Raw genomic sequence first — 24,385 nt, forward strand, 5'->3', positions numbered from 1 at the left:
CCTCTCGCCGCCCGCCTCTTCACTGCGCACGTGCGGGTTCCTGTAGCCCCGGAGCGAGCGAAGGTCCCGCCGGGGAGCGTGAGTTTCTGTCTTTCTCGTTTGAACCTGCTCGTCGCAGTCCCCTGTCCTCCATAGACAGGGTGTGGGGGCCTGTCCCTCTGCCTGGAACTGCCTGGCCCCTCAGATGCAGGGGGCAAACACCCTCCTTCGCCCAGGTCCTCGATCTGATACCGCCTTCTCGGGGGAGTCTTTTGCCCACCCTTCCCCCCCGACCTCTGCCGCCTGCCCTGCATGTTCCCTTCTGCCCCTTCCCCTTCCAGGCCTGGGTCCTGGTGACAACAGGGCCCCAGGGGCGAGCAGAGCCAGAAGGTGGGCGGTGTGCTGGGCTGGCCTCCTGTGAGTGCGCTGCAGCCAGCCTCACACTGGATTGCAGATACCGCTCTGGTGGCCCTCCCAGAGAGTCCCCTTCCAGTGGTCAAGGGGGGATAGGGCCCAGCCTCAGTACCAGTTGAAGTGTCCCAGGTGCTTCTGATGTGTATCCAGCATTGAGCACCAAGGCTCTGGTCCTCTGTTTCTGAGGGAGAGGGGAGGGGGCCCTGCTCTGCGTGGGTGTGATCAGGGCGGGTCTGTGACCTGGAGGGGAACGTCGGGTCCAGCCCAGGTCCCCACTGCTGCAGTTGGCGGGGGGGGCTTCACCAGGGTGGGAGCCAGTTGTGAAGAAAGGGGTGCGGACGCTCACTTGTTGGTGTCTGGAGCAGGTCACTGTCCCTGAGCCCCCCTGCTGTGGCAGTGGGCAGCAGAGGACTGTCGTTGCCACACGGAGAGGTCTCCCTGTGGGACGTTGTGCTGCAAGAAGGACGTAGATGGATTCTAAGCATTAAACTGCAGATTCTTGATCCTTAGGATTGAATTCTCAAGACTGATCTTGTCTGAGGAAGAAGCAGCTTAGAGGAGGAGGAAGAGGAAAGGAGGGAGTCAGGAATGGCTGTTTGTCAGGTAAAGTCATATTCTTGGTTGATTTTCTGTCTCTCAATCCTGCTGTGCCCTTGCTGGACTCGCTAATCTTCTCTGAGTCTAAAGTGTCCCGCCTGAGCCGTGTCTGTCCACACGCCCCCAGGCCTTCCCTCAGTCCCTCTCCTTCCACTTAGATTCCTCATGGTGACCCAGTGGTGTTGAGCCTTTCAGGAGCCCCCCCCAACCCCCCGCCCCAGGCGCACCATGATGGGCTTCACACCAGGCGTGGATTGGAGACAAGTGTGGGCCCCGTGGTGTCTGGTTTGGCAGCAGGGTTTGTGGATGGGCACAAATCCTTGGTAAATTCTTCAAAAGGAGACCAATGAGAGGAAATCTGTGCCACTAAAGAAGGAATATCATTTTTAGTATCTTGCTTTAATTCTCATGCTTCAGCGACCACCTTGTGCTGAGTGGCAATCACGTCATCCATGAATTTAACACACCCAGGTCTTTGACTCTCTCCCCTCCCCTCCTTTTTTTTCTTTCCCTCTTCCGTCTTGTACTGGTCCCTCCTCAGGCATCCTGTGCAGTGGTGAATTGAGGGAGGCCTGGCCGGCCCCTTTTCTCTGCCTTAATTTGGAGGAAATACATCCAGTGTGTACTCTTGGTCATGATATTTGATGAAATATTCTTGCTTAAAAACATGGCTTTTTTTTTTTCCCTCAACTTTTCTGCATGATTGTTAATTTTCTACTTATTTCTCAAGTGTCTACTGCTGCAATCCAAATTTTTTATCTTATTCTGTTAAATTAATGCATGCCAGTAATAAATTTTCTACCCTTGAATTCTTACAGATTATTAGTTTATTAGTGGAATGAACCAATAAACTCGATTTTGTTCTTTTTTAATCCCTAAATGTCTACATTTAAGATAGTAAAATTATATTTATACTTTTGACCAGAGGTATTTAATAGAGATTGGAGTTAAAGTGTTTATATATGGGGCGCCTGGGTGGCTCAGATTGTTAAGTATCTGCTTTCAGCTCAGGTCATGATCTCCAGGTCCTGGGGTCAAGCCCCACATCAGGCTCCCTGCTTAGTGGGGAGTCTGCTTCTTCCTCTGACTCTCCCTGCTGCTTGTGCTCTCTTAAAATGAATAAATAAAATCTTAAAAAAAAATAAAATGTCTATATGTATCTTTTCATGTTTTATCACTTGTTTTAAGGCCTAATATATAGAATAATGTTGACAAACTAAATGAAGTACAATGTATATATTTTCATCGACCCAAATAGACTGAATACACGTGAGCAAAAATGATGAAAAAATTCACCCAAAAAATAGTCGAGAGACAACTCTTATTTCAGTTAAGTGTGTATTTTTGTGTGTGCATGAATGCATGCATGGATGTGTAGGCTCATGGTTTTTATAAAAGACACCTCATCCTTTCATGAATAAGTTTTATATTTTTTTTAACAGTTGGAATTACATTTGAAATAATTTCCATGGCTTTAAATTTTTTTTACACTCTTTCGCCAATCATTAAAATAGTAGTAAGAATAATAACTTGTTGTGTTCTTGCGTGTGTGTATTTACAGTGACCTGTCATGCAGTTCCTTGTTATTACCCTTGAACTTGTTTCAAGGTTTCTCAGTTGAGAACCCTCTATGAATGCGCTTTAGATGCTGTATCTGTTATTTAAGTGTTTAATTCTTAAGTTCAATTCTGAAGTCCAGACGTCTGGGATCAGAAGCTGACTGCCATTTCTTTTCTTTCTTTTTTATTTTTTTAAAGATTTTTTTTTTTTTAATTTATTTGACAGAGAGAGAAGGAACACAAGGAGGGGGAGCAGGAGAGGGAGAAGCAGGCTTCCAGCTGAGCAGGGAGCCCAATGCGGGGCTCGATCCCAGGACGCTGGGATCATGACCCGAGCTGAAGCAGAAGCTTAACCGTCTGAGCCACCCAGGCGCCCCCTGACTGCCATTTCTTAGCTGTTTGACTTGAGGCAAGTTTCTTAGAGTAGCTGTGATACAGGTGAAATATGTAATTTCAGTGATTTGAGGACCGATCTTTCTTCAGTGGGCTTGTCCTTTGTTAGATCAGCTTGCATGTATAAAGCATTTAGAGTAATGCCTAGTACGTGGGACACGTTTAAAAACCGGTAATCATCGCTGTCACTCTCATTATTACAAGTTTTAGATTTCACCCTTTCTTTTCTTTCTCTTTATCCCCCTTTTTTTCTTTCTTTCTTTTTCGGTGCAAAATGGTGGTTTTATTAAAGCATGGGGACAGGACCCATGGGCAGAAAGAGCTGCTGCACCCTCAGTCCACCATGGGCAGTTGTCATCTCTGAAGATACCACTCCTGCTGTAGGTCATCTAGATGTGGAATATCACTGAGTGTGTAGAACATAATATCTCACATTTCTAGATGGCTAACACTGTGTTGAACTTGTGTGTATTTCTTGTATTATCTACAAAAATGAGAACTCCACAATTTAGAGACCATCCTAACCTCTTCTGGGAAGAGTACAATAAGACAAAATTAGGGACACATAACTTGCTCAAAAATATCTTATATGGACAATGAATCATGGAATACTACATCAAAAACTAATGATGTAATATATGGTGGTTAACATAACATAACTATAAAAAAAATCTTATATGGATCTGTAGGAACACTACTTCAAACAAAATCCATCCTTCCCATCTCTGTTTTTTTTTATGTGAAGATAAGAACTCTCTCCATAGCTCCTTGGTGAAATGTGTTTTCATTTCAGGGACGCTTGACATTCAGGGATGTGGCCATAGAATTCTCTCAGGAGGAGTGGGAGTGCCTGGACCCCGCCCAGAGGGCCTTGTACAGGGACGTGATGGTGGAGAACTACAGGAACCTGGTCTCCCTGGGTGAGGAAAATGTCCCTCCAGCAGTGGGGGTCTGCCCTTGGGTATCTTTGTATTTTTCCTTGTTTGCCTCCTGGGAGCCCCTGCCCTGCTTGACTGAGATCGAAGCCCTGTTGATGCAGAAGTGATAAACTTCTTGGGGCACCTGGGTGGCTCAGTTGGTTAAGCATCTGACTCTTGATCTCAGCTCAAATCTTGATCTCAGGGTCATGAGTTCAAGTTCCATGTTGGGCTCCACGAGCCCACTTTTAAAAAGAAATGCAGCATCTGGACTTTACACTTCCTCTTTCTTCAGATCATTTGCCCATTTCATGATCTATCAGGAGTGTTACAGAACTTAAGTATGCATAAACCTTATAAACATTTACATATCCAATTCCCTGTTTTCCAGCCTTGTGGTTCGTAGAAGAGAGTGAGGTTTGTGTACAATTATACTGTCTTCTGTGCATCCAGGAGGAGGCAAGCAGTGGAGGAATTTGTGAAATACTTTTTCTAGATCCACCTGTAACGTCCTCGCTCCTCAGCTGAATAAAAGGCTTGGATTTTGGAAAAGCCTCAGTGCATCACATTTCCATTATGTGATAAGCAGGAATCTCACTTTTGATTTGAATATTATCTCTTCTTTGGAGCAAGGGAAAGAGCCCTGGACTGTGGAGGGCAAAGTGAAAAAAACCATATGGGTGGGAATGTTGACAGGTGGGAACACAGGCAAGAGCTCAGAAGGGCAGCGAGGGAGCCTCACCATTAATGGTGTTCGAGAAACTCTCCGCAGTGGGAGAGTTCTGTGGGAAAACAACAGCTTCTTTCTTGTGAGCTCTCGGAGGAAATTTTTTTCTCTCCATATCGAACTTCTTCAGACATGTGAAATTTACCCTTTCACACCCCAGTGGTGCTGCAGCTCCAACAGAGATGAAGGCAAAGCTTTTTTTTCTTAATGAATTATTTGTTGAATACAATACTATTTTCCAGTTAAAGATTCTATGGTAGATTGCGTTTTTTTTTTCTTGAAGTATGGATGATATGCATTATTATATTGGTTTTAGGCATATAACATGATGATTCTACAATTATGTACAGTACAAAATACCATGATAAATGTAGTTACCCTGCGTCACAATGCAGCATTGTTATAGTATTACTGATTATATTCCCTGTGTTATACTTTTCATACGTGTGATTTATTTATTTCCTAACTGGAAGTTGATACCTCTTAGTCCCCTTCACCTGTTTTGCTCATTGCCCATCTCCTCCCCTCTGGCAACCACAATTTATTCTCTGTATTTACGAGTCTGTTTCTGTTCGTTCATTCATTCGTGCATTTATTTTGTTTTTTAGATTGTAGATAGAAGTGGAATCATGGTATTTGTCTTTTTCTCTCTTAGTTCATTTAGCATAATACCCTGTGTCATTCATGTTGCACAGATAGTGAAGTTTCATTCTTTTTTTATGGCTGACTAATAATATTCCATTGTATATGTATACTATATCTTCTTTATCCATTCATCTATCCATGGACACTCGGGCTGCTTCCATGTCTTGGCTATTGTAAAGAATGCTGCTATAAACATTGGGGTGCTTGTATCCCTTCAAGTCTGCATTTTTGTATCTTCTGCATCTTTTGTATCTACTAAATACCTAGTAGTGTAATTCCTGGATCCGAGGGTAGTTCTATTTTTAACTTTTTGAGGACCCTCCAAACTATTCTCCAGAGTGGCTGCACCAGTATGCATTCCCACCAACGATGCACGAGGTTTCCCCTTTCTCCACATCCTTGCCCAATACCTGTTGTTTCTTGCATTGTTAATTTTAGCCATTCCGACGGGTGTGAGGTGGAAAACAACCTTGCCTCCAGAGACGTGTCTGGAAAGAAGTTGCTACTGGCCAAGGTCAAAGAGGTTGCTGCCTGTGTTCTCCTCTAGGATTTTGATGGTTTCCTGTCTCACATTTGGGTCTTTCATCCATTTTGAATTTATTTTTGTGTGTGGTATAAGAAAGTGGTCCAGTTTCATTCTTCTGCATGTCGTAAACATAGAGTACATTTATGTTTTCAAGTTAATGTTTTTGTTTTCATTGGGTAAATATCCGGTAGGATTATAAGATCATATGGTATTTCTATTTTTAATATTTTGAGGAACCCCCCATACTGTTTTCCACAGTGGCTGCATTAATTTACATTCCTACCAATAGGGCACAGGATTCATTTCTCTATATCCTCTCCAATACTTGTCACCTTTTTTTTTTTTTTTAAGATTTTATTTATTTATTTGAGACAGAGAGAATGAGACAGAGAGCACATGAGAGGGGGGAGGATCAGAGGGAGAAGCAGGCTCCCTGCCAAGGAGGGAGCCCGATGCGGGACTCGATCCAGGGACTCCAGGATCATGACCTGAGCCGAAGGCAGTCGCTTAACCAACTGAGCCACCCAGGCGCCCCTACTTGTCACCTTTTGACTTTTTGATAATAGCCTTAACAGAAGATGATATACCATGTTGGTTCTGATTTGCATTTCCTTGATGATTGGCAATGTTGAGTATCTTTTCTTGTGGCTGTTGGCCATCTGTATGTCTTTGGAAAAATGTCTATTCATGTCCTCTGTCCATTTTTTAATAGTTGTATTTTGTATTCTTTTTGGTTTGTTTTGCTATTGAGTTTTATAAGTTCTTATATATTTTGGATATTAACACCTTATCATTTTTTTTAAATATTTATTTATTTGACAGAGAGAACACAAGCAGGGGGAGTGGCAGGCAGAGGCAGAGGGAGAAGCAGGCTCCCTGCAGAGCAGGGGGAGCCCGATGTGGGACTCGATCCCAGGACCCCGGGATCATGACCTGAGCCGAAGGCAGTTGCTTAACCGACTGAGCCACCCAGGCGTCCCAACACCTTATCATCTTGAACTTTTGCAGATATTTTCTCCCATTTCATAGGTTGCCTTTTAATTTTATTGTTTCTTTGCTTTTTGGAAACTTTTTAGTGTGATGTAGTCTTATGTATTTTTTGTTGTTGTTGTTGTTGTTTTGGTCTGCACTTTTGTTTCCAATTCTAAAAAATCATTGCCAAAACCAATGTTAAGGAAATTTTCCCCTGTATTTTCTTCTAGGAGTTTTACAGTTTCACACCTTACATTTAATCTTTAATCCATTTTGAGTTGATTTTTGTATATGTTGTAAGGTAAGGGTCTGGCTTCATTCTTGTGCACATAGATAACCAGTTTTCCCTACATTTACTGAAGAGACTATCCTTTCCCAATTGTGTATTCTTGGTGTGGTTGTCAAAAACTAGTTGACTGTGGAAACAGCAAGTGCTATCAAAGATACAGAGAAAAAGGAAACTTCTTGCACTGTTGGTGGGAATGCAAACTGGTGCAGCCACTGTGCAGAACAGTATGGAGGGTCCTCAAAAAGTTAATAATAGAACGACCCCAGTATCCAGTAATTGTACTATTGGGTATTTACCTAAAAAATACAAAAGTACTAATTCAAAGGGATACATGCACTTCTGTGTTTATAGCAGAATTATTTACAATAGCCAAGATATGGAAGCAGCCCAAGTGTCCATTGGTAGATGAATGAATAAAGAAAATGTGAGATATATATATGTATACAATGGAATATTCTTAGTCAGCCATAAAAAAGAATGAAATCTTGGGCACCTGGGTGACTCAGTCGTTGAGTGTCTGCCTTTGGGTCAGGTCATGATCCCAGGGTCCTAGGATCGAGCGCCGCATCGGGCTCTCTGCTTGGTGGGGAAGCCTGCTTCCCCCTCTCCCACTCCCTGCTTGTGTTCCCTCTCTCGCTGTCTCTCTCTGTCAAATAAATAAATAAAATCTTAAAAAAAAAAAGAATGAAATCTTGCCATTTGCAATGATATGGATGGAACTAGACAGTATAATGCTAAGCAAAATCTGTCAGTCAGAGAAAGGCAAATGCCATATGATTTCACTCATATGTGGAATTTAAGAACCAAAACAAATGGGCAAAGGAAAAAAAGAGAGACAAGGCAAGAAACGGACTAACTATTGAGAACAAACTGGTGATTGCTGGAGGGGAGGTGTGTGGGGGGAGATGGGTGAAATAGGGATTAAGGAGGGCACTTGTCTTGATGAGCATTGGGTGTTGTGTGGACTTGTTGAATTGTGGTATTGTACTCCTGAAACTAATGTAACACTGTGTGTTAACTCTACTGGAATTAAAAAAAAAATTAGTTGACTATGTATGCAGGGGTTTATTTCTATTCTGTTCCATTGGTTTAAATGCCTGTTTTTATGCCAGTACCCTCTGTACTTTTTTAAATTAATTTTTAAAAAAGTTTTAATACCAGTGTAGTTCATATATATATATATGAATATATATGACTGTATATGACTATATATGGTACAACATATAAAACATATTTCTCTATATAATATATATATCCATATATGTATATATACCACATCTTCTTTATCCATTATCTATCAATGGACAGTTGGACTGTTTCCATAGTTTGGCTCTTGTAAATAATGCTGTAATAAGCATAGGGATGCATATATTCCTTCGATTTAGTGTTCTCGTATTCTTAGGGTAAATACCCAGTAGTTTGATTCCTGGATTGTGGAGTAGTTCTATTTTTAACTTTTTGAGGAACCTCCATACTGTTCTCCACAGTGACTACACCAGTTTGCATTCCCACCAACAGTGCATGAAGATTCCTTTTTCTTCACATCTTTGCCAGCACTTGTTGTTTCTTGAGTTTTTTATTTTAGCAATTCTGAGAAGTGTGTGGTGGTATCTCATTGTGGTTTTGATTTGTATTTCCCTGATTCCAAGTTATGTTGACCATTTTTTCATGTGTCTGTTGGCCATTTGGATGTCTTCTTTGCAGAAATGTCTGTTCATGTCTTCTGCCCATTTCTTGACTGGATTATTTGTTCTTTGGGTATGGAGTTTGATTAAGTTCTTTATGGATCTTGGATACTAGCCCTTTATCGGAAAAGACATTTGCAAATATCTTCTCCCATTCTGTTGGTTGTCTTTTGTTTTGTCGACTGTTTCCTTTGCTGTGCAAAAGCTTTTTATCTTGATGAAGTCCCAGTAGTTCATTTTTACCTTTGTTTCCCTTGCCTTTGGAGATGTGTCTAGGAAGAAGATGCTGTGGCTGAGGTCACAGAGGTTGCTGCCTGTGTTCTCCTCTAGGATTTTGATGGATTCCTGTCTCACATTTAGGTCTTTCATCCATTTTGCGTCTATTTTTGTGTATGGTGTAAGAAAATGGTCCAGTTTCGTTCTTTTGCATGTGGTTGTCCAATTTTCCCAACACCATTTGTTGAAAAGACTGTCTTTTTTCTGTTGGATATTCTTTTCTTTCCTGCTTTGTCAATGATTAGTTGACCATGGAGTTGAGGGTCCATTTCTGGGTTCTCTGTTCTGTTCCACTGATTTATGTGTCTGTTTCTGTGCCAGTACCATACTGTCTTGATGATGACAGCTTTGTAATAGAGCTTGAAGTCCGGAATTGTGATGCCACCAGCTTTGGTTTTCTTTTTCAACATTCCTTTGACTATTTTGGGTCTTTTCTAATTCCACACAAATTTTAGGATTATTTGTTCCAGCTATGTGAAAAAAGTTGATGGTATTTTGATAGGGATTGCATTGAATGTATAGATTGTACTAGGTAGCTTAGACATTTTAACAATATTTGTTCTTCCAATTCATGAGCATGGAATGTTTTTCCATTTCTTTGTGTCTTCCTCAATTTCTTTCATGAGTGTTCTATAGTTTTGAGAGTACAGATCCTTTGCTCTTTGGTTAGGGTATTACTAGGTATCTTATGGTTTTTGGTGCCGTTGTAAATGGGATCAACTCCTTAATTTCTCTTTCTTCTTTCACATTGTTAGTGTATAGAAATACAACTGATTTCTGTGCATTGATTTTATATCCTGCCACTTTGTTGAATTCTGGTATGAGTTCTAGCAATTTTGTGGTGGAGTCTTTTGGGTCTTCCACATAGAATATCATGTCATCTGCAAAGAGTGAGAGTTTGACTTCTTTGCCCATTTGGATGCCTTCTTATTTATTTTATTTTTATTTTTATATAAATTCAATTAGCCAAGTTATAGTACATCATTAATTTTTGTTATAATGTTCAATGATTCATTAATTGAGTGTAATACCCAGTGCTCATCCTGTCACGTGCCCTCTTTAATGCCCTTTTATCTCTTTTTGTTGTCTGATGGCTGAAGTTAGGACTTCTAGTACTATATTGAACAGCAGTGGTGAGAGTGGGCACCCCTGTCATATTCCTGACCTTAGGGGAAGCACTCTCAGTTTTTCCCCATTGAGAATGGTATTCACTGTGGGCTTTTCATATATGGCTTTTATGATATTGAGGTATGTTCCCTGTATCCGTACACTGTGATGTGTTTTAATCAAGAAAGAATGCTTTTTCTTCCTCTATTGAGGGGAGCATATGGTTCTTGTCCTTTCTTTTATTAATGTAGTGTATCACATTGATTTATTTGTGCTGCAGCCCGGGAATAAATCCCACTTGGTCGTGATGAATATTCCTTTTAATGTACTGTTGGATCCTGTTGGCTAGTATTTTGGTGAGAATTTTTGCATCCATGTTCATCAGGGATATTGGTCTGTAATTTTCCTTTTTGGTGGGGTCTTTGGTTTTGGGATCAAGGTAATGCTGGCCTCATAGAATGTGTTTGGAAGTTTTCTTCCTTTTTCTATTTTTTTTAACAGTTTAAGAAGAATAGGTATTAATTCTTCTTTAAATGTTTGGTAGAATTCCCCTGGGAAGGCATCTGTCCCTGGACTCTCTGTTTGTTGGGAGATTTTTGATTATTGCTTCAATTTCCTTGCTGGTTATGGGTCTGTTCAGGTTTTCTATTTCTTCCTGGTTAGTTTTGGTAGTTTATAAATTTCCAGGATTGCATCCATTTCTTCCACATTGCCTAATTTGTTGACATATAGTTGCTCATAATGTGTTCTTATAATTGTTTGTGTTCCTTTGGTGTTGGTTGTGATCTCTCCTCTTTCATTCATGATTTTATTTTTTTGGGTTCTTTCTCTTTTTTTGACAAGTCTCACCAGGGGTTTATTGATCTTATTAATTCTTTCAAAGAACCAGCTCCTAGTTTCGTTGATCTGTTCTGTTCTTTTGATTTCTATTTCATTGATTTCTGCTCCAATCTTTATTTTCTCCTGCTGGATTTAGGCTTTATTTGCTATTCTTTCTCTAGCTCCTTTAGATGTAAGGTTAGGTTGTGTATTTGAGACCTTTCTTGTTTCTTGAGAAAGGCCTGTATTGCTTATACTTCCCTCTTAGGACCGCCTTTGCAGCATCTCAAACATTTTGAACAGTTGTGTTTTCATTTTCATTTGTTTCCATGAATTTTGAAAATTCTTCTTTAATTTCCTGGTTGATCATTTTTTAAAGATTTTTTTTTTATTTTTTTATTCTTTAGTAGGATGCTCTTTAACCTCCATTTGAGTTGTTTCCAAATTTCCTTTTGAGATTGAATTCCAGTTTCAAAGCATTGTGGTCTGAAAATATGCAGGGAATGATCCCAGTCTTTTAGTACAAGTTGAGACCAGATTTGTGAGCCAGTATGTGATCTATTCTGGAGAATGTTCCATGGGCACTCAAGAAGAATTTGTATTCTGTTGCTTTAGGATGGAATGCTCTGCCTATCTATACCTGCGAAGTCTATCTCATCCAGTGTGTCATTCAAAGCCCTTGTTTCCTTGTTGATCTTCTGCTTAGATGACCTGTCCATTTCAGTGAGTGGGGGAGTCCCTACTATTATTGTATTATTATCAGTGAGTTTAATTTTGTTATTAATTGGTTTGTATAATTAGCTGCTCCCATGTTAGGGGCATAAATATTTACAATTTTTAGATCTTCTTGTTGGATAGACCCTTTAATTATGATATAGTGTCCTTACTCATCTCTTACTACAGTCTTTGGTTTAAAATCTAATTTGTCTGATATAAGGATTGCTACCCCAGGGTTCTTTTGAGGACCATTACCATGATAAAACATCTTCCACCCCCTCGCTTTAAATCTGGAGGTATGTTTGGGTCTAAAATGAGTCTCATGGAGACAGAATATGGATGGGTCTTGCTTTTTTATCCAATCTGATACCCTGTGTCTCTTGATTGGGGCATTTAGCCCATTTACATTCAGAGTAACTATTGAAAGCTATGAATTTAGTGCCATGTATTACCTGTAAAGGCACTGTTTCTGTATATTGTCTCTGTTCCTTTCTGGTCTATGTTACTTTTGGTTTCTCTCTTTGCTTAAAGGATCCTCTTTAATATTTCTTGCAGGGCTGCTTTAGTGATCACAAATTCTTTCAGTTTCTGTTTGTCCTGGAAGCTCTTTACCTCTCCTTCTAAAGTGTTCTTGACTGCATATTTTTCTCATTTAGCACCCTGAATATATCATGCCAGTCCTTTCTGGCATGCTAGGTCTCTGTGAATAGGTTTGCTGCCAGTCTAATATTTCTACCCTTGTAGGTTATGGACCTCTTGCCCTGAGCTGCTTTCAGGATTTTCTCTTTGTCTCTGAAATTTGCAAGCTTTACTATTATATGTCAAGGTGTAGACCTATTTTTTTTTTAAGATTTTATTTATTTATTTGAGAGCGAGAGACTGAGAGAGAGAGCACATGAGAGGGGAAGGGTTGGGAGGGTCAGAGGGAGAAGCAGACTCCCTGCCGAACAGGGAGCCCGATGCGGGACTCGATCCAGGGACTCCAGGATCATGACCTAAGCTGAAGGCAGTCGCTTAACCAACTGAGCCACCCAGGCGCCCCGGTGTAGACCTATTTTTATTGATTTTGAGGGGGGTACTCTCTGTCTCCTGGACTTGAATGCCTATTTCTTTCCCTAGTTTAGGGAAGTTCTCAGCTATAATTTGCTCAAATATATCTTCTGCTCCCCCCTTCTCTTCTTCTGGGATCTCAATTATTCTAATGTGTCACTTTATGGTATCACTTATCTCTCAAATTCTCCCCTTGTGATCCAGTAGTTATTTATCTTTTTCTCAGCTTCTCTATTCTCCATCATTTTGTCTTCTATATCATTAATTCTCTCTCCTGCCTCATCTTAGCAGTTAGAGCCTCCATTTTTTATTGCATCTCATTAATAGCCTTTTTTATTTTGACTTGATTAGATTTTAGTTCTTTTATTACTCCAGAAAGGGATTCTGTAGTGTCTTCTATGCTTTTTTCAAGCCCAGCTAGTATCTTTATAATTGTTATTCTGAACTCTAGTTCCAACATCTTACTTATATCCATCCTTTTTAGGTCCCTGGCAGTCAGTACTGCCTCGTGTTCTTTTTGAGATGAGTTTTTCTGTCTTGTCATTCTATCCAGAGAAGAATAGATGAATTAGAGCATAAAATACTAAAATAGCAACAATGACCCCAGAGAAATATACACTAAAGAAATCAGAAGAGACCTGAAACCGAAAAAAAAACCCAAAAAACAAAACAAAAAAACTATAACCAGGTGAATGGAACAGAGCAATACAGTAGATCCTGTGTTTATTTTGGTTTGTTTGTTAGAAGAAACTTTACATCCGAAAATTGTAAAGAAAGAAAAACTTAAATATACAAAAATAAAATTAAATATAATGAAAGGATAGAATGTAACTGTAAAAATGCAAACTAAAAAGAACTTAAAAATAGAGTTGATAAAATAAGCAATTGGTTGAAAAGGAAAAAGAAAAAAAAAGAAAATTGAAAGATTAAAGAATCATGAGGAAAAAACCATGAATTCTGTATACTACTTTCCTCTACCACTGGAGTTTTGCAGTTCTGTGTGATCAGTAAACTTGGTATTAGCCAGATGTTCTTGCTTATCTTCCAAGGGAACTGTTGTGCTGATTCTTGGTTGTCTTTGCCCAGGTGGAATTGCACCGCCCTTGCCAGGGGGCTGGGCTAAATGTAAATGGCTCGGGATTAATCTATGTGGCTTTGTTCCCTGAAGGCTTTCAGTGCCGCTCTAGAGGATGAGAATGAAAATGGAGGCCTCCCAGTATCTAGCCCTGGAGCCAAAAGCTCATGCCCCACAATCCTCAGTGCACCCTCAGGGAATAGCAATCACTCTTGTCTCCCTGGTCTCCATCTGTACTCTGTACTCACCCAGCCTGGGACCACGCGTTTCTATCTCAGGCACACAACCCCACTTCCAGTCTCCAAACCCTACAGACTCCTGGGGTGCACACCCATGCCACTCCTCCCGGTAGAGGGAGGGGGATCTTCCCGAGGTTCTGCCATTTGCTAGACCCTAGCTCAGAGAGCAGTGACCTGACCATGCTGCAGTTCATGGTTGTATGGCAATACCAGCTGAAAGCCCATTCCTGGACTCACTGGTAGTAGCTTTCCTGTTCTGATGCCTGGGAACCCTGCTGCACTTAGGCACCCCTGTTCTTTCTGTGACCCCAGGGATCCTGAGACAACACCATCTCACCTAGGATTCTGCCCTGCTTCGCCACCCAAGCACCTTTCAGGCAGGGACATTCCCCATGGGAGCAGACTTCTAAAAGTTCCAATTTTGCACTCTGCTGCTATATCACTTTCCGGTAGCTAGCTTGCAGAGGCTCCCTCCCCCCATGGCTTATCTTCCGATATATCCCCTCAGATTCACTTCTCCATACCTCCTACCTTGCAAAAAGTGGTCGCTTTTCTATTTGTAGAATTGCAGCAATTCTTTTCTTAGATCTCTGGTTGAGTTCACTGATGTTCAGAATGATTTGCTAACTGTCTAGCTGAATTCCAGGGACCAGACAAAACTAATGTCCCCTACACCTCCGCCATCTTCCTCCTTCGAATCCCAGTGTCATTCAAAGCCACTGTTTCCTTGTTGATTTTGTTTAGATGGTCTATCCATTGATGTAAGTGGGGTGTTAAAGTCCCCTACTATTATTGTATTACTATCAATTACTTCCTTTATGCTATTAACTGCTTTAAGGATTTGAGTGCTCCCATGTTGAGTGCATAAAGATTCACAATTGTTGTATCATCTTGTTAGATTGTCCCCTTAATGATTATATAGTATCCTTATTTTTCTCTTGTTATAGTCTTTGTTTCACAGTCTATTTTGTCTGATAAAAGTATTGCTACCCAGGCTTTCTTTTGACATCCATGTGCATGATCAATGTTTCTCCATCCCCTCACTTCCAGCTGCATGTGTTTGTAGGTCTGAAATGAGTCTCTTTTAGGCAGCATATAGATTTTTCTTTTTAATCCATTTCTTCACCCTGTGTCTTTTGATTGGAGTGTTTAGTCCATTAACATTCAAAGTAATTATCGATAGGTATGTATTTATTTTCTTCTTACTTGTTTTGTGGTTGTTTTTGTAGTTTTGAAGTTTTTATAGTTCTTCTCTGATCCCTTCTTCTCTTACTCTCTTCTCTCACCGTAAGTTGGCTTTCTTTAGTGATGTACTTAGATTCCTTTCTCTTTATTTTTTTTTGCAAATCTGTTACTGGTTTTTGATTTGTGGTTACTACTAGGTTTGTATATAACATCTTCTTCATATAGTGGTCTATATTAAGTTGATGGTCACTTTCATTTGAACTCATTGTTTCCTCCTCCCCACATTTTAGGTATATGGTGTCACACTTTACATCCTTTTATTTTGCAACTCCCTTGACTGAGTTTTACAGATCTACTTATTTTTACTGCTTTTGTGCTTCCTACTTTTTTTACTCTTTCCTTTCCACTCAGAGAGTTCCCTTAACATTTCTTGTAGGGCTGGTTTAGTTGTCATGACATGAACCACTAAATGATTTAATGTTGCAAAATGCCTGTTCTGCATGGGTGTTGTTTATAACAGTATTGAGAAAAAAATTTATTTCGGGTGCCTGGGTGGCTCAGTTGGTTAAGCGACTGCCTTCGGTTCAGGTCATGATCCTGGAGTCCTGGGATCGAGTCCCACATTGGGCTCCCTGCTCGGCAGGAAGCCTGCTTCTCCCTCTGACCCTCTTCCCTCTCATGATATCTCTCATTTTCTCCCGCTCAAATAAATAAATGAAATCTTAAAAAAAAAAAAATTTATTTCTATAATTTTTATTAATACTTCCTTATTTTCCTATTGCTATTCTTGATTTGAAATTTTGTGTTGAAACTTATTTATTCATCAGATAATGGTAGAGATCATTTGGTTTTACAATATACCATATGTGCTTTAGCATTTTTTTTTTAAGATTTATTTATTTTAGAGAGACAGCATGAGAGAGAGCGAGTGGGGGGGGCAGAGGGAGAGAATCTTCAAGCAGACTCCCCACTGAGCACAGAGCCTGATGTGGGGCTCAATCCCACACCCCATGAGACCATGACCTTTACCAAAACCAGGAGTCAGATGCTTAACTGGCTAAGCCCCTGCTTTAGCACTCATTAATTCACATATATAGTATATACATACAGTATTTTTCCTCTTCCAATAATAGGCAGCTATGTGTTTACTGACAGCTGTCGGTGCTGTGGAGTTTTAATGGAACCATCCCTTTTTTAGGGCTAACCTAAGTTTCCACAAAGTGTTTTGGTCATAGATTTTTTTGAAACTAGGCTTCCCCCAGATTAACTTGACTTCTATGTAATCACCCTTTCTTTATTAAAAAATCCTATTTCGTTTGTGTTTCTAGAAGTTGAAGATCATGGTTGAGAAGTTGCTTAAGTCTGTTCAATATAAGTATTACTCTTGGTGAAATACTGTTTTTTAATATGAAATATTTATATTTAGCAGCTATAATAGGAAACTGATGGTTCTTTATATCTTATAGCTATCTCTCCTACGCTTGTCATCAAGAAATCACCACCACAAGAGAACAATAATATAGGAGAAGTCTTCCAAACAGTGATGTGGGAAAGGCATGCTGGCCATGACATTAAAGATTTTTGCATCAGGGTAATCCAGGAAAACATGCATGACTTTGAGTGTCATTGGAGAGATGAAAGAAATTACAAAGGATTTCCTGTGAGTTATAAAAATAATCTCAGTGGTAGAAGAGATCAACCTGGGAGAAGGGATATAGGAAGTAGGCTTGGATTAAGGTTACAGGATGAACTGCACATATGTCAAACCAAAGGGAGAACTTACAAATGTAATCAAGTTGAGAAGTCTGTCAACAATGGTTCCTCAGTTTTACCACTTCAAAGAATTCCTTCTAGTGTCCAAACCAATATTTCTAATAAAGATGGGAGTGATTTTATGTATCCTTCAAGACTGACACAAGACCAGGAAGCAAAAAAGGAAAAACTTTACAAATGTAATGAGTGTGGCAAAGCCTATTATCAAGTCTCACACCTCAGTAGACATCATATGATTCGTACTGGAGAGAGACCTTACAAATGGAATGACTGTGGTAAGGTCTTCAGTGAAAATTCGCATCTGGCAAGTCATCAGGGAGTTCATTCTGGTGGGAAACCTTATCAATGTAATGAGTGTGGCAAAACCTTTACAGTGCATTCAAGCCTTAATAACCACCATACAGTACATACTGTATGTAATGAATGTGGTAAGGTCTTCGGTCACAGTTCATACCCTGCACATGATCGCAGAATTCATACTGAAGGGAAACTTTACAAATGTAGTAAGTGTAATAAAGTCTTTAGTCAACAGTTAAGCCTTGTACGTCATGAGAGATTTCATAATGTTAAACTTTACAAGTGTAATGACTGCGGCAAAGCCTATTCTTATTGCTCACAACTCGCTAACCATCAGGTAAATGCATACTGGAGAGAAACCTTATAAATGTAATGAGTGTGGCAAAGCCTTCAGTCAACATTCAAGCCTCGCAAGTCATCAGAGAATGCATACTGTTAATAAAATTTACACATGTAATGACTGTGGCAAAGCCTTTTCTTGCTGCTCAGAACTCACTAACCATCAGGTAATAGACACTGGAGAGAAACGTTATAAATGTAGTAAGTGTGGCAAAACCTTTACTTGGTTCTCAGCGCTCACTAGACATCAGATAATTCATACTGGAGAGAAACCTTATAAATGTAATGAATGTGGCAAAGCCTTTACTCGGGGATCACATCTCAGTAGACATCAGATGACTCATACTGGAGAGAAACCTTACAAATGCAATGAATGTGGCAAAGCCTTTATTGGGAAATCACAGCTCACTAGACATCAGGTGATTCATACTGGAGAGAAACATAAATGTAATGAACGTACCAGTGTCTTCAGTCAGAATCCATGCCCTGCAAGTCATCAGAGAATTCAGCCTACCAAGTAACCTTATAAATGTTAATAACTGTAGAAAACCTTCAACATGAGGGCAAGCATGAATTGACACCAGAGAGTCCATACTAAACAGAAATTATAAAAATGTATCAGAGGCTATACCTGGTCCTCACAAGTCCCTAGACATTAGAATATGCATTTTTGACGAAATCACGTAAATGTAACGTGCACGCCGAGTCTTCACCCAAAGATCAAAACTAAAACATTAGGATTTATATTGTAGAGCGGTCTTGCAAAGGTAGTTTGTAGTAAGGCTTTGTTTCAAACACGCATACCTTTGGTATCAGAGAATCATACCAGAGAGGAACCATACAACTGTACTGAACTGGAAAGGTTTTGGGTCCTGAGGATTGACCAAAGAATTCATACTAGAAAGAAACCTTACAAATAAAATGAACATGTTAATTTTATTTTCACAACAGACTCCACATCAAAATATTTATACAAAGAATAACTGAAGTCTCTATTCTCTTAAGATTAATCTGAGACATCACATACTGCAGAATAAATACAAGTCAAAATGTTAAAATTCACAACATGATATGCATCAAAAGAACAAATATGTGCAAATGCCCAGTTCTCTTAATTTTACACGGCATTTTATTCAATCATTTGAGATTTCTTTAGAAGGCTGCTTCATTATCTATGAGTCTCAACCTGACATTTGGAATCTCTTGATAGGCTTCCCTTTCTGGTCTTTCATCATGGTCTCTGGGAAGGAATCACGAAGATGGAAGATACTACTTCATTAGCTGAGGTTCATTCATATTTATGTTCCCTGTTAGAACAAGGATTTTTCCTTTTAAAACTCAGTATTATTTGAATTAGGGAGGATGTGGGAGAATACTGTAGAAAAATGATGCTATAAGTCATCGTGCTTATTGTACTCAGGGGTGCCCTTCTCTAGACAGGCTCACTGTGGTTTATAGGAAAGGAATGTTCTTCCAAATGACCATGAAATAAAGCAGGCCAAGACATTAAGAGATTGGGATTTATATGGAAGGATAGGAATAGGTTACTGATTAGTAATAATAGAAATAATACAGGAGACAGTGGCTATGTTCTTTGGATGGTAATAGCGGTTTGTTTCAAAGATTAATGAAAATTAGTCTTATTTTTGACAGTTGAAGAGAGAACAGTTACCAGGAGAGTTAATCAAAAGAAGCAGTATAGTTTATGCATGTATATGATTCACATTTAAGTGCTGGTATAACTTTTGCTACTTTTCCCCCCACCTTTATTGAAGTATAGTTGTCAAATAAAATTGTATGATACTTAAAGTGTACATTGTGATGATCTGATATACATTGTAAAAGGATTTTCCCCATGTTGTCACAGCTATCACTTCACATATTTATCTTTTGTGTGTGAGAACATTTAAGTTCTCTCATAGATTTCAATTATACAATAGAATGTAGTTGCCATATTCTACATTAGCTCCTTAGTCCTTGTTGGTCTTGGAACTGAAAGCTTGTACCCTTTAACCAACCTCTCCATGTTTCCCCACACTCCCAGCCCTGGGAACCACTTTTCTAGTGTTTCTATGAGTTTGATTTAATTAACTGATTTTTTTTTTAAGTTTATTTTTTTTAGTTATCTCTACACCCAACCTGGGGCTCAAACTCATGACCCCCGAGATCAAGAGTTGTATGCTTTACAGATTGAGCCAGCCAGGCCCCCCTGATTGATTTCTTTATAAATCAGTGCATTTGAAGGAGCAGTCACCTCTTTCAGACTTTGCAGACCAGTTTTGGCAAGCAAAATCCCTCTCCAGCTAGGTCCTCAAACTAATGGGGTTGCCTCTGGGATCATATGACAGTGGCCTGAAGCGAGGTCACATGGCTCCTGCCTCATCCCCTCTAAAGGGGAGGGGAGGGGGCATAGTCACTGCATCTTTTAAAAATGGGATGATATATCTTCTTCTATTCATATGTGTGCTATGTCAGGACATTCTGCTCAATTTTACCTGAAAATATTTTATATGCTAATTTCCCTATCTAAACATTATATTTTGATTGACTGCCAGTTCTCTATGGATGAAATCTTCAATATGTAGGGATGAGAGAAAACATATTTGTAGTAGATGTTAACTAACAGATACTGCCAGAAAAATAATTCAGGGTAGATATAAATTTATTGGATATTTGATAATCTAATTTTACTTTCCTTAGGGTTCATATTAAAGAGCATACACTTCCCTACTGAATGCCCTTAGAAATATTGCAAAATTGATTATTCTTTAAGTGAAAAGAAGTCCCAATGTCTTTCAAAGACTACATGTTTTACAGGCTTTGTAAGTATTCAGGAAGAAAAGCTAAAATATATTACAATTTGTAAACAAAAAATAATTTCAGAATTGATGTATAGTGATTTTAAAATTATATTTAGATACTGATTTAAGTGTATTATGATGTAGACAAGTTAATCTCAGGTATTTGAAGGTAATTCATCTCAAGTGTGTAGCAGAATAATTATAACAAACATTAGAAATTATATTAGGCAATTTATAACAAAATTTTTTAAAAGTTACTGTTGTTGGGGCGCCTGGAAGGCTCAGTCGGTTGAGCATCTGACTCTTGATTTCCGCTCAGATCGTGATCTTGGGTCCTGACATCTAGACCCACCTCGGGCTCTGCGCAGGGCATGAGCCTGCTTGAGATTCTCTCTCCCTTTGCCTCAACCCCCCACTCGCAATTTCTCTCACTCACACACAAAAAGAAACAAACTTTTTTTTTTTTAATTTCCTGTTGTTTTTAAAGCAGTGGTTGGTAACCCAAATTATCATACGCCTTAGCCCTCCACGCCTCATAGCCCAGGTCTCCTCCCTATGAAAGTCTTCAGAACTGAGCTCAGCGTGGAGTTTAGCTTCCAGGGTGAATGGGGACTAGAAAAAGAAACACTATTTTGTTGGGTGTCAGTATAGCATTGCCCTTTCTCTCCAGGGGGAGCTTCGTGTTTCACATTCTAATTTGTAATCCCTACACAGACAGCTCCAGCTGTGTAATTAAACCTTTTTTTTAAAGATTTTATTGATTTGACAGAGAGAGATACAGCGAGAGAGGGAACACAAGCAGGGGGAGTGGGAGAGGGAGAAGCAGGCTTCCCGCCGAGCAGGGAGCCCGATGTGGGGCTCGATCCCAGGACCCTGGGATCATGACCTGAGCCGAAGGCAGACGCTTAACGACTGAGCCACCCAGGCGCCCCATGTGTAATTAAACTCTTAAATTGATTCTAACTGTCGGAAAATGTTCCTGGACCCACCACGTCCCCACAACCACCGAGATCCCAGTTCCCTGACCCCCGAATTACTTCAGCTTCACGAGATTTTACCTTAAAACTGTTAGAGATAGTGAAATAAGCAGGAAGCAAGGCTGCTCCTGAAGACAGGAAAGAATCCTTTTTACCTCCGGAAGTGACACCTTGGGAACGGCTGGAGCGCCACCCGCTGTCTCGCGGAACGTGCGCCAGCCTCCCAACTCCGCGCCCCGGCCGCGCCTTCTGACGGTCGCGCCCCCGAGGCCGCGCCTTCTGACGGTCGCGCCCCCGAGGCCGCGCCTTCTGACGGTCGCGCCCCCGAGGCCGCGCCTTCTGACGGTCGCGCCCCCGAGGCCGCGCCTTCTGACGGTCGCGCCCCCGAGGCCGCGCCTTCTGACGGTCGCGCCCCCGAGGCCGCGCCTTCTGACGGTCGCGCCCCCGAGGCCGCGCCTTCTGACGGTCGCGCCCCCGAGGCCGCGCCTTCTGACGGTCGCGCCCCCGAGGCCCCGCCCCCGCCTCGCCCCGTCCTCTCGAGGTACCTGCGCAAGCCTCGCCTCTCCGAGCGACGGCCCACCTGCGTGTCCGCTTCCTCGCGCCCAGTGTTGGCCTCGCCGGTCCGCGCCCCGCCCCTTGACGGTTGCGTGCCGCCTAGGCCCCGCCCCCGCGATTCTTGCGTAGGCCCCGCCTCCCTCTGCGCCCCGCCCCTCCTCTTCACTGTGCGCGAGCAAGTTCCTGTAGCCCCGGAAACGGAAAGCGCGGAGCAAAGGTCTCACTGCGCAGCGTGAGTTTCTGGTCTTCGCAGTCCCCTGTCCTCCATAGACGGGGTGTGGGGGTCGCTACGGGCCGTAAAATCCCCGCACCCGCTCCTGCAGCCGAGTACATGCCGACGTCGCGGTGGGAGGCCGGGCGCGCGTCCCTTCGGGTTGAAACTCGCGGCCAGGCTGGTCCCCGCCCTCGGCGCTTCCGTGTTGGGTCCACGCAGACGCCGGCTTCCGCGTCCGCGTCCTGCTTGGAGCCGACTTCGGACCCCGGCGCCCGCCCCGGCCCCGTAGAGCCCCCGTCGCGAGGTGGATTTATGCCCTTGGCGCCCCCAGCCCCCCAGCGTCGCGGTCTCGGCCCGGCCGGCAGCCCCTGCAGCCCCCTCGGGGGGGAGAGAGGTCCTGGGATTCTGGAGAGCTCAGCCCGCTTCTAGAATCGCGCCCCTCTGAGCAGCTCCCAGGCTCCTGTCCCTGGTCCCCTCTGTCCCTGGTCCCCTCTGTCCCTGGTCCCCTCTTCCCCCGACCCCGCAGTGCGGTGGGTGACCTGGGCCTGCCTAGTGACGCTCGCTGTCCTGTCCCCAATTCCTCCCGCCCGGGTAGTGCGCTCTTGTGGGAGGCGAGCGCCTTGTTCCATCCCACGCCTACTTCATGTGTGGTCGAGGGAGATTGGTAGAAAGACTGCGACTGAAAGAAAACGTAGAGGATGGGTGAGGGACCTGCAAAGCGACAGTAGGAGAATAAGCTGAGAAAGCAGGTGGAAAAAAGAGAGCAGTTAGAGGAAAGCGGGATCTCCAGGGACGTGAAGGAGAGCAACGTAGAAGGGCCCTGTTCAGGGGCAGGGCCGGAGGCGACACTGGCGAGGGAATTCAGATGGAGGGCTGGGGGAGAGGACAAAAGAGTTAAAGCCTTGGCCGTCTGAGCAACGGGCAGCTGAGACAGAGGAAACAGGTGACAAGAAAAGCAGAGGAAGAAACAGACCAGAATGGGAGTATAGCTACCTGGGGGTGCCAGAGAGTGGGGACCAAGGGAATATCAGGGAAAGAAGAGAGGAATGTAAGGAAGAGCAGGAAAGGAGCCCAGATGGGAGAAGAAAGGGGAGAAATCATGGAGACTGGGGATAATCAGAAAGATTGGCGAGAAATAGGAACTAGAAGAGAAACAAGTTGCAGAGTGGGGCAGGACAGGTGTGAGAGAAGGGATCCAGAGCAGGACAGACAGCAGGACAGGAGGGGGGAACAATGAGCAGAAACCCATGGGGAATACAGAAAAGAAAAAAACGATCAACGCAGAGGTAGATAGAATGAGAGAGGAAAACACACTGTAGCCAAAAAAGAGGGTGGACCTCAATCCAGATGATTCTGATTTGACTGGATATAGATTTAAGTTGTGGAATACTGATTTGTGGCTTTAAAGTTTGTTTAAATTATATGGATGAGGATGACAATTTCAAAACTCCTCTGTCTGTAAGGCTTATGGGTTTTATATTTATTTGCATCAGAAAATAATTTCCATTTGCAAACCCTCTTCAGTCAGGGGGCAGTGACTTGACTCAGACAGTTGTGGGTCACCCTCTTCCCTTTGCCTGGGCTGGGACTGGGTGGGGGAGGGGAGAAGTGGGGCAAGCGGTGACTCACTACACACTGCCTTTGTAAAGAAACGTTACACTTGGGGCGCCTGGGTGGCTCAGTCGTTAAGCGTTTGCCTTCGGCTCAGGTCATGATCCCAGGGTCCTGGGATCGAGTCCCACATCGGGCTCCCTGCTCAGCGGGAAGCCTGCTTCTCCCTCTCCCACTTCCCTGCTTGTATTCCCTCTCTCACTGTGTCTCTCTCTGTCAAATAAAATCTTTTTTTTTTTTTTTAAGATTTTATTTATTTATTTGAGAGAGAATGAGAGACAGAGAGCATGAGAGGAAAGAGGGCAGAGGGAGAAGCAGACCCCCTGCTGAGCAGGGAGCCTGATGTGGGACCCGATCCCGGGACTCCAGGATCATGACCTGAGCTGAAGGCAGTTTCTTAACCAACTGAGCCACCCAGGCGCCCATAAAATCTTAAAAGAAAAAAAAAGAAACGTTACACTTAACTGTGGTTTTTTTTGTGGGGGTTTTTTTGGTAATGGATTTACTTTTCCCCCCCTACTTCTCTTTTATTTGATTCGGTATTCTTGTTGTAGCTTGAGATAAATCTCAGTTGCCACTTTTCTTTTTTCCCGTCGATTTATTTATTTATTTATTTATTTTAATTTAAATTCAATTAATTAACAAAT

The 24,385-nt window shown here is 42.0% G+C and overlaps 1 protein-coding gene across 1 annotated transcript; it reads left to right on the forward strand.

The window, feature by feature from the left end:
* The first annotated feature begins 523 nt into the window (after positions 1-523).
* Positions 524-17,664, forward strand: LOC123855955 (zinc finger protein 160-like). Its single transcript, XM_064581814.1, has 3 exons — positions 524-996; positions 3,736-3,862; positions 16,638-17,664. Exons 1-3 carry the CDS (start codon positions 982-984, stop codon positions 17,606-17,608), a joined length of 1,113 nt encoding a protein of 370 aa, XP_064437884.1. The 5' UTR covers positions 524-981; the 3' UTR covers positions 17,609-17,664.
* Positions 17,665-24,385: the final 6,721 nt, after the last annotated feature.

The sequence above is a fragment of the Mirounga angustirostris genome, unplaced genomic scaffold (assembly GCF_029215605.1).
Source record: "Mirounga angustirostris isolate CCGP_5_RB_7025 unplaced genomic scaffold, mMirAng1.0.hap1 SCAF_16, whole genome shotgun sequence".
NCBI lineage: Eukaryota > Metazoa > Chordata > Mammalia > Carnivora > Phocidae > Mirounga > Mirounga angustirostris.

Excerpts from the sequence above, each read along its gene's own strand:
- LOC123855955 (XM_064581814.1), top strand. Across the intron at positions 3,863-16,637 it reads CAGGAACCTGGTCTCCCTGG|CTATCTCTCCTACGCTTGTC; the intron begins GTGAGGAAAATG and ends TATATCTTATAG.